At 36.8% G+C, this 11,386-nt stretch overlaps 1 protein-coding gene across 2 annotated transcripts in view; it reads right to left on the bottom strand.

Annotated features, from left to right (window-relative positions):
• LOC122787461 (protein spinster homolog 2-like) overlaps positions 1 to 11,386 on the bottom strand; it is a 792,211-nt gene that overhangs the window by 299,685 nt on the left and 481,140 nt on the right. For both annotated transcript variants that reach the window (XM_044054193.1, XM_044054194.1), the window contains exon 5: positions 1,892 to 1,958. In XM_044054193.1, the coding sequence (XP_043910128.1) occupies positions 1,892 to 1,958 (67 nt within the window). The remainder of the gene's footprint in view (positions 1 to 1,891; positions 1,959 to 11,386) is intronic.

The raw sequence follows: 11,386 nt of genomic DNA, 5'->3' as shown, positions 1-11,386 counted from the left end.
CAAAGGTAAACATAAGTTGAACTAGTTGAACAGACACTTGATGACTGATGCGAGTTATATAGATTTAAGTTCAGCATTTGACAGGGTTAGACACAGAACACTGATCAATAAATTAGAACAACTAGGTATTAATGCACTCTTGATAGCAAGGATAACTGCATAGCATACAAGTAGGGCATGGCAAATATTATACAGCTATTGGACAGGTGAAATTCTTGGTTACAGTCAGGGTGTGCCACATGGCTCTGTCCTAGGCCCTTACTTGTACTTGTGTAGACTGTACCTTTCAGAAAATAACTTTTCCATCTGAGGTGCTCTACAATCTATATGCAGATGACCTGAAATTGAGTAAACTGATTACATGTGTTACAGATAAGACACTTCTGCAAAATAACTTGACTACATGGACCATTTGGGCACAGGAGAATAATATGTTGATAAATACATAAAAAACTAAGCATATGAGGTTTGGGAGACATAAACTGAAAGGTGAATATTTAATACAGCACACAGTGATTGAAAGTGTAGATTCATTTAAGGACCTGGGTGTATGGGTAGATCCAGCTTTGAGTTATTCTAATCATATCAACCAATTGGGTAATGATAGTTATAAAATTATAGGCTGTATAAAATGATGGAAATCAGAAATGATGAAGACACTGTTTATTACTAGCATTAGACCTGAACTGGAGTATGGAATAACAATATGGAAATGTTATAAGAAAACAAGCATGAGTAAACTGGAAAGAGTACAGGAGAAATATACCAAGGGTATCCATGGATATGAAAATTTAAGTTATTATGAAAGATTAAAATATCTGAAATTGTACAGTGTCTTGTATAGATATCTAAGAGGAGATCTTCTTCAGGTATAAAGGGCATTTAGAGACAACTCCCTCTGGGAGTATTTGGGGTTATCAAAAATTACTTAGAGAATCAATAGACAACCTACGTAGAAGATTCTGTAGGAATGAGAAGTGTATTAATTGGTTCTCTTAAGAGAGCAGATGATGCATGAACAGACTACCAAATTACATTAAAGCAAGCACTAGTTTAGATGTTTTTAAGAATAGCCTGGACACTTTTTATGGGAACAAGTAATTCTGTATACTGGCAGGCTAGAAGGGAACTGATGCCCGTGCTCGAAACATTTGTATGTATGTATGCATGTATAAAGAAAGAAAGAAAGGGAAGTTTCAGAGCAAGAGAGATGGAAATAACAAAAGAAGGAAATAAAAACAGAAAACGATCATGGTATAATGATAGAGATTGGCAACCAAACTGATGAGATGTTTTTAGAATAAATTCACTTAAGTATTTTAAGAGCCTTAGTGGGCATTTTCTCCTGATTAGGGAATGGGAATAACAAAATTGAGATATGCAAATATATTTTTAACAGCAGCAACAAATGCTTTTACCAGTGTCAAAAAAAACAACTTGCATATAAATATTTTAAGTTAAGTTCACACATGCTTGAAAATTAAGACAGACTCTGAGGGGGCAACCAAAAAGCCACCTGTTATTCTACAGTCACTGATTGAAGACCTCTGGTTTAGTTTCTTAAAATCACTGCTGCAATCATTACTTTTATTCTGCAAATCCTTCCACTCAGCCCCACTTTACTGTGCTCCATTCTAATTGAAGTGATTATTTTTTGAGAAATAAACACAGCTTCTTATGCTGCAACCTCTGTAAGCAGCCATACAAGAAAAGAACTCCGGCATGGCTTGGTTTCTATTTGTCCCAGAAGATAGCCAACAATGATGAAACAGACAACTAACAGACGACTGTGGCGGTAAACACCACAGCAGTTGTAAACTGCACAAAGCACTAATGCTAGGTGAATGGAAACATGCAGTTAGGTGTCACACAAAGAAGTTTGCTAACTTACCCTCAGGGCCCAATGCCAATCTCCTGCAGCTTGTTTCACACTCGATCCAATGATGTAGCCCAAACCACTGCAAGAAAAAAACAGAATGAATACATCACTCATGGAGATATGAATTAGTATCTTTCTCTCTCTCATTTTTTTTATTTATGGGTAAACACTGCAGATTTGTCAACATTATAAAACTCAGTAGAATGTGCTCCTTTCTTGGTTTGTATGCTGCACTACAGGGACTCTAAACTATGTGTCATGCCAATGGGTTTATATTGTACTGAGTGTTCTCATTTTAAAGACAGCTGTACTTTTATGACAGTAGAGATCATCTCAGTGCACATCATAAGTTCAGATTTTTGGAAGCAGATTTGTATCTACCCTTGAAAAAATAGCTAAGCTCATTAGAAAGGACTACGTTACTTTCAAAGAGTTTCAAGGAAGGCTATTTGTTAAAGGGGCTGAAGTTTAGGAGCATGGCAATATCATACTAAACTAACAGCAGACAGCATTATACAGCTAAGGTTACTACTTTTGTAAATGCCAAAAGTGGGAGATTTTAAAAGCAAATCGACATTTTTCAACATAAACCATACCCACACAGCGTGTATGGAAATGAATGGACTTTGCATTTTGTGGTATTTGGGTTGTTCATGACATTTCTTATAATACTTAGACATTTCTAATACCAAATAATTGTCATATGTGCTTGTAAAAAGATACTTAGGAAATATTTTTTCCTTAAAAATCTGAGGACATTCGTCATTTTTCATGTTTTTTGCATACAACTGTCCAGGACAGGTGGTAATCTTACATATAGCCATTGGACTCTAATAAGATGAAAATGGAAGATGACCCACAGCTTACTGGGCCCATCTCAGTATTTTGCTGTTGGCCCCTCCCCTACGTAGCTGTTTGTTTCTGCCTTTTGGGCCATGTTTTCTTCTATCCTTACCCTATCTTAAAGAGCTCCAATTGCTTAGCAGTGCATTCAATCAATACATTCCAGGGCTATACAAGTCTGTTCACTACACAGGATTTCTTTTAATCTAACTTAACACATGCCCCTTCCTTTAGTCTGCTATGTCCCCTTTCACTCCAACCCATTTCTCCTTTTCAAAAATATGTTATTTTTCATTTCAGAAGAGTACTAGTGCACAAACATGGGAAAACAAAAAGAAAAGTGGTGTATTGTTCTTTTTACTAAAATCCATTTGTAATAAATGTACCCATTGCGATTAGCCAGCATCATTGCTTTCAGTGGTCGATGGTAGACATTTATGGACTATTATAGCTCATGTACATCTGGAAAAATAAATGGGTATAAAAGGCAACAAAAGTATCACATGCTAAGATAGAAGGAACCACAGCATTATTTTGGGCAGCTAAGGAAATCAGCAACAAGCAGGTGCAATCACAACACAGAACTGTGCATTTTTAATGACCTGTCCTAAATCATATGCTTTCTTCCTACTGTAAAAGCTTTAATTAGAAGTGTAAGAGAAATGCCACTGCTATATTTGGAAAATGATTTGCACACGAGTGTTGTATAAAGTCAAGCTGCATTATTTTAGACATGATGTGAGTAAATAACCTATCTTTCTTCTCCAAGAGTAAAGAAATGCTGTGGGTTTTGATCAGGTTAGCTCTGCAGATTATATTTTAAATGCAAGAACCACTTGTCTCTTTCTGCATGACAGTCTGCTTGTGACAGAGAGAAATATATATTACAATAAAATATCTAAATGTAGCTACTAATGCAAATCATCACAAGTATGTACAGATTACTGTGAAAGAAAACACAGACTGGTGCAGATTATCACAAAAATGTATCATAATAAAAGTGACAAATGATACAATTATCACACACACACACACACAAAAAAAACCCGTCAGGAATGTAACAAGAGTTTCATCTTTTTCGGAGTCTTTGATGTATATGAATATGACAGCCTAATAAATGCATTTCTCAGAAGCATCCTTTTTAAATAAGACTGAGGCTGGGAGACGAATAGACAACAAGTTATTTATAGCTATTAAACCACGACCCTGCTTTAGGCTTTACAAAAATATTTTTCATTAGAGATGTATTTTTTTATATTTGTTTCATGAAAATCATAGTGGTTGGGTCGAGTACTGTATGACAGAGAAGGAAATTCCAAACCAGAGTAAAAGAAGGTGAATGAGACCGCTGTAGCTGCTGATGTCAACTTATGCTTGTTCAAAATCAAAGCCAGTGAATGATCGTGCACCAAAAAAAAGTGTCATGGATTCTATGCACGACTCAGGATTGGTATGAGAGCAGGGCACCTCGTATACATTCTATGGATCATGAGAATTAATACAAGGTTTCTTTTGTTTTGGAGAGTTTTGTGTGACTGTACAGTTTTTTTTTTTTTTTTTTTTTTTTTTTGGTGCCATAAAAATAAAGCTGCAGACTTATTTATTTACTTACTGACATTTGTTTACATGGAAAGTCTGATTAGAAAATGTTTATCCCTTTTCAGCAGAGACCCCAGGAAAAAAGCTCCACAAATAAAGAACAGAAAATAAACATACATAGTATAAAATCAGCATTGTATTACAATATACAGTAAATACATACATTAATGCAACTATTAATAGATATGCCATGTAGAATTGTACACGTATACCATCATTAAAACAAAATAAATACAATATCATATAGAAATGAAATGTGTTGACATGTTATAAGTGTGAACGTTTATTACACACTCGTGCTGCAAATGTCAGGGTGGAACATTCAAACAGTGGGTGGATAAGGAGGAAATGAAGGGGGAGTGTGAAAATAAGTGTTTGTTAGAGGTAATAAGCGGAGTAGATATGGTTTTAGTGAAGAACATGGATGTGCTCTGACACTTACATTAGTTGTAAATCTAGCTACCTTACTGGTGGCCTGAAGGTCAGTCAAGATGAAAAATCATAAAATAGAGAAGGGAGGAGGTATGTAGTAGCATGAGTGACTCTAGTAAATGCAATAGGGAATATTTTTGGTTCTATATAGCATTCCTAGTTTTTTGTGATTTTTTTTTTGTATTGGTCTGTATGTGGAAGTCATATCTGAGGATGTCATCTATCGTAACTCCCAACAGTTTTGTAGTTTTGTAAGGGACACTACTTCAATTGATGTATTGTGACTTTAAAGTTACGTTTCTCATGGGTAAGTGATTTTAGGAAAAAATAAAAGGAGTTTGTTTTTCTTTGGATTAAGAAGGAGCTGGTGGTTGCAAAGCCAGTTTTCAACAGAGTTAAAGGCATGTTGTATAATCTTATTTACGTTTTCTAGATTGTCTGAGAGGCAGATAAGGGTGGAATTGTCTGCGCACTGTACGAGGGATGTTTGTTGTCAGAGGTACGTAGACTATATATGAAGACATTAAACAGAAGAAGCTCAAACACAGAGCATTGGATAGGCAAGAGGAAACGGTAGAATTCCATGTCACTGCCTGGTAGTGTTCTGACAAGCAACTATTAACCACAGTTGTCACTGTAAGTTACTTAGACTTCCTAAGCCTGGCATTTGCTGTTAACAGTGTTTACTTCACTAGTTTTGGCTCTGAAGTCACCTTTATTCACAAGGTGGAAGCATTCATCTAGCTTTTTTTTTGATTATTACTGTTTATCACTTTTACCATGGTGGTGTGTCGCCTCACAGCAAGAGGATCTCTACTTCGATCTTCGGCTGGGGTGTCTTCTGTGCAGAGTCTGCATGTCCTCCCTGCAGTCGTGTGGGTTTCCTCCGGGTGCTCCATTTTCCTCCCACATCCCCAAAGACATGCTGCAAGTGAATTGGACATGCTAAAATTGGCCCTAGGCATCAGTGTGTGCATGTGTGCCTTCCGTGGAAGGTTGGGCTGGCAACTCGACACTGTAAAAATCCACTGCCAATCATGAGCGGACAAGGTGATCCACTTTGGCAACCCCTAACCAGGAAAAGCTGAAAGACAGAGAGAGAGACTGTTCATCTCTTTTACCACAAGTTGCTTACATATTTTACTAAATATATACAATACTATTTAGCTGGTCTTTAATACAGCAAAACAGTTTATTTGGAAGAAAACAACCCTGTGGATTATTTTGCCAGATTATACTGGTACCATGATTTTTTTTGAGCTTTTAAGTTTTTAACATATGCCACTTCCGTTCTTTGTTTACTTGTGCTGAAGGCACTGGAACTGAATTATTAGGTCTTAAGTGGGTTGTTATTGTTTTCCTGCTTTAGATATTTGGTAGTGACTCCTTGAGTTTAGAACTTAAACTAGAAAAGCCAAGCCTATTGCAATGGAGATAATTTTGTGTGTTTGTACTCTTAAGTTGTAAGATGGGGCTTCCATGATTAATTTTGCAGATTGGAGTGTAAAAGAGTCTAAGTGTAATAGTATAATTAACTGGGAGAAGGGAAAAGGTTCATCTCTTCTAAGGAAAGAGTAAAATGAACCAGCATATTTTGTTAGAATCAACGTGTAGAGCTTTAGCAGTTTGTTGGATGTGCTATTAGTGAGGGAAGACCATTTTAACACTAAGAAATAGTATTCCTTCCCCTCTGGCAGTTCTAGCTTTACAAGAGAGAAAATATGAAATATTTTTGGTCCAATAGTCAATTTTGCCTTGTTTTTTTCCTTTATGTGAAGTTGAATCTTTATGGATTGGATTAGCCATAGTCATAGGTATCTGAAAGAGGTTACTGTAATTGGTTCATTATTCAGATCTTTATTGTTAATCATATGGATTAGCGTACAGAGGCCAATTTCTTGCTGATGTTCTAGAATGGTGTGTAAGAGGCTGGACTTGAAAAATTACCCTAATACCTGTTGAGTTGTGTGACACTGATGTTGTAGTGTATCTTTGCTTAGTAAGATAAATGTGGAGTGGAGCTTTTCTTTCGGGGGGGGGGGGTCATCAGACCTTCCTGATGAACAGATATGGATAAACGAATACTATATTATCCTGTCTATAGTATACAATCCTTGTGAAATCATACTTGACAATCTCCATTAAATTATATCCATCAATATAAAAGATCTACCCTTCCTCTGACCCCTTTACTAATTACCTGCCTCATGCAGTCAAATCAAACAAATATCACAAAACTCACACACCTTTACTATACTAATCTCCTTGTTATGGGTCTCAAATGAATTTAACTGATAAAATGTGCACATGCCTTATCTGTTGTCTGTATTACTGTTGCAGTGGAACTGTGTACATGCACTGTAAAATAATGCTGAATGTTTTTCGATGGGAATGAGATTTGCATTCTAAACATAATATGTTATATGGCTGTGTCTGAGCCTAACATGGTGAAAATACTGTATAATGTATGGAACATGGTAATTAGTCTTGAATGTTAGAGTATATTTTTACTATTAGCCCATTCAAAACTATACAATGTGCAAGTTTTCTCTATGGACCTCTGCTGAAAAAGTGACTATGCCCACTTGGTAAACAAAAGTCAATAAAGAAATATTGTCAGCATATAGTGAAAGGGGAAGATGAGATGGGTAACTATGTCATTTGTTTATGAAGACAAAAAACAAAGGGGGAGCAGGAGCAAGCCTTGTGGAACTCCCTTTGAGTAAGAGTGACAGAGGGATGAGCAAATCTTAATTATGAAAGGTCTGCTGAGCAGGAAGTTTGGAAACCCCACAGTCATCAGAACGGATTCCTGTGTTTTAAATAGGAGTCATGACTCATAATCACTAAATGGTTGACGTGTCTGAGAGCTTTTTTTAAGGTCTATAAGAACTGTGCCTGCTAGATTTCTTTGCCCATATTAGTTAATATTTCTTCTGTGACTGTCTCAAGGGAGTCTTTGTACTTCAATGTGGCCAAAAGATGTATTGCTTAGTGGGTAGATGACTGTCTTGTTTGAGACACTGAAAATGTTATAAATAAATAATTTTGCCTAGGTTCTTTGCTAGGGTAGGCACAACTGAGATGAGGTGACAGTGAGGTATAGTGGATGCTTTATGTTGTTTAGGAAAGATTACAGCAATGTTGGTTTCCAAACTGTGAGCATAAAATTCTGAGTAGTACAGATGTTTGAAAGTGTGCAGAAATTATTTGCTGATGATGTCTTTGCGGCACCTAACAAATCAAAGCAGAATACTGCCTGAACCTGTGGAGGCATCATTTGGAATTTGATCTATTAATTTCTTTTTTGTCTTAAGCTTTAATTTTCTTGATGTAGAAAAGAAGGGTGTAAGGGGGAGATGAGAGAGGTTGGGTTAGAGGAAGGGAACGTTAGGAGATGATTGCGGTAGTTACTGCACTCTTGTATGAAGTGAGAAGAGGTAAAATGTCATAGAAAGCACTCAATGGTGTTACCAAGTAGCTGTTCTGGGAGAACATCTGAGACTAACTATACAGTTGACTTCTTTCCAAACGTATTTGGGGTATGTGCAAGTAATTATTGTTTAGATCTTAGGATGATTTCTTTATTTTTCTGAGTCACTTGTCTGGATAGGCTAAGTAGTAATTTAATCAATTACTTTGCTTTAGTTTAGTACTTTGAGGGGTTGATGAATGAAGAGAATGAGAGGGAGAGAAGGTTGGATGATGTGGGGATAGTGAATCATGAAGTGCAATGGATTAGCAAGGAGGAAGTAAGGATAGCTATGAAGAGGATGAAGAATGGAAAGGCTGTTGGTCCAGATGGCATACCTGTGGAAGCATGGAGGTGTTTAGGTGAAATGGCAGTGGAGTTTTTAACCAGATTGTTTAATGAAATTTTGGAAAGTGAGAGGATGCCTGAGGAATGGAGAAAACGTGTTTTGGTACCGATTTTTAAGAAGAAAGGTGATTTGCAGAACTGTAGTAACTACAGAGGGATTAAATTGATCAGTGTCAGCATGAAGTTATGGGAAAGAGTAGTGGAAGCTAGGTTAAGAAGGGACGTGATGATTAGTAATCAGCAGTATGGTTTCATGCCAGGAAAGAGCACTACAGATGCGATGTTTGCTCTGAGAGTGTTGATGAAGAAGTACAGAGAAGGTCAGAAGGAGTTGCATTGTGTTTTTGTAGATTAGGAATAAGTATAATAGAGGGTCAGCCCAGGTTGGAAGGTTTGGAGACAAAGCCAGAGAGGCAAGATTACGTTGGTTTGGACATGTGCTGAAGAGGGATGCTGAGTATATTGGGAAAAAGATGCCAAGGATGAAGCTACCAGGTAACAGTAAAAGAGGAAGGCCTAAGATAAGATTTATGGATGTGGTGAGAGAGGACATACAGGTGGTTGGTGTGACAGAGCAAGATGCAGAAGACAGAAAGAAATGGAAACAGATGATTCACTGTGGCGACCCCTAATGGGAACAGCCGAAAGATGATGATGACTGGTTTAGTTGGGGATTTAATTCCAACTGTACCAAGTTTGTCACTGAGGCCTGGAGTTCCATTATTTTATTAACCTTGGGTTGTGAGCTTTTTAAAGTTTTGATATTATGGAGAATAATTTATCATATAGTAGTAAAAGGGTACTGATGACGGCTTCTGCTGCCATACTGGGGTCTTGTAAAGACAATATTTGGGACAAGTCAATAATGGCTAACTGTGCTTTCAGATTGTTAACGCATTATGATGTTTTAGTTCTGAAACTGATGGAGTGGTTTCTTCTTTAAACTTATGTTGCTTATATTGATGGTAGTGGGGCGGTGGTTGCTAACAGAGGGGGATGGGTAATAAAGGAAGAGATGTTAGAAAGTTCGTAGTAATTAGGAGATCAAGCAGAGTGATATTTTGATTTCAAGTTAGAGCATGTGGGGTCTTGTAACAGTTAAATGAAACCAAGTCTAGCTAGATGTTTTGTGATGTTGTTAGCAGGTGGGCTTTAGAGGTTCATATTAAAGTTGCCTAAGAGTAGTAGATATTTTAACTTCTGAGGCTGATAACATTAGTTTGTTGATGAGATTTGAACGTAACTGGAGTGGGTTTTACTGATAGGTAGGTAACTCGCAGGTGGATTTGGTCATTGTTGGTTGAGGAAATCTCTACTACTAGACCATTAGCGTGTGAGCCAATGGTGTTACTATAAAAGAAGTAAACTTCTCCTGTCTGCTCTTCTGCCAGGTCTAGCATCAAATGTATAATGGCAACCTTGGAAAAAGTGCTTGATATATGGGCTGCCACCTTTAAGATGCAATGCTTTAATGTTTATAAAATCAGGGGAGAGGGAGTTTAGGAAAGCACTAAATTGGTATATTATTTCTCCATTGCTGCTGGCACTTTGCAGGTAGCAGGATAATGTATTTGTGGGAGATTTACTTAAATGCTCTGGATAACTGTAAAAACCCGAGAAGGATGCAATATTTGCTTTTTAAGAGAAGGAATATTACTGCAGTAAATTTAAAGGTATATTTAGGATGTTTAATGGAGAATGAATAGTACTGAAGTAAATTTAAAGGTATAAGGAAGAGTAATGGTTCCATTATAAGGCCTGGTCATTGTTAGAGTTTAAGCATATGTTTTTGTGTTGGTAGTTAAGATGATGCATAGAGTAGATGGTATTGTGGTTGAGTGGGTTTGTTTTTTGAAGAGCTAAGCACAAGATCTTGAATGTGAAATTATTTGCTTAAGTAAGGGAGGGGTACAAAGAGTAGGACAAAAGATGAATGGCAGTAGGAATGTGGTGGAAGTATAATGGGACAGTATACATGAGGAAGTCTTATTCAATAAATAGTTTGTTTGGAGTACAGAGGGGTTCATTAGGAGAGGCCTTACATGTAACAGTGTGAAGCCACAGAGGATACTGTCTTGAAAAGGATTTTAGAAGAATTTAATGAAGCATTAAGCAATATATATATTGGACATAAAATTTACCTCTGGACTGTCCGTGTACTTCTAATGAATGGAGGCAGCTTCTAAATGCTTTATTCCATGGATGGGCCCCCCCTCTAATTATCTATGGTATGATCCAAGTTATTTTCATTAGGGGTTATATATAATTAATCGGCCATAGGATGGGTAAGGGCAATCTATAACCAAATGGGATAGGTTATTTTGAGCACAAAAAGTGAAACTGTCTAGGCTTAAAATGGCCTGCAAGGGTAGCTAGCCTAGTACTTGCCTATGAACCTATAAGTTAGTGTTTGTGATTGGATAGTGGTAAGAAGCTATCGGTGGAATTAACAACGGGTTATACATTTCTGTTTTTTCATTTGTGAAAGAATATAAGAATAAAAACATAGTTGTTCTATTTACAGATGTATTACAATAATTAATTTACTGTGATTATGTGAATTAGATGAGTAATAGCATTGCTATCCATTTTCTTTAAAAGATACAAATGCAGTTATCGTTAGTGATGTGCTTTACTTCATTAAAAATTTGAAATGGGGGGTATGATGGAGTATTTAGAAATGGGCGTGAATGTATTACATTTTGGGGGTGGAGTCTATTGGGTTATTAATTAGGCTGCCTAACTCCTTGTCTTTTATTTCTCAACACACATATGTAGAACTTATTCTGGCTGACAAACTCAAACATCTGAAT

The sequence above is a fragment of the Protopterus annectens genome, chromosome 13.part0, assembly GCF_019279795.1.
Source record: "Protopterus annectens isolate FY-2018-M chromosome 13.part0, PAN1.0, whole genome shotgun sequence".
Classification (NCBI taxonomy): domain Eukaryota; kingdom Metazoa; phylum Chordata; order Ceratodontiformes; family Protopteridae; genus Protopterus; species Protopterus annectens.
This window is presented reverse-complemented; position numbering and strand designations above follow the sequence as displayed.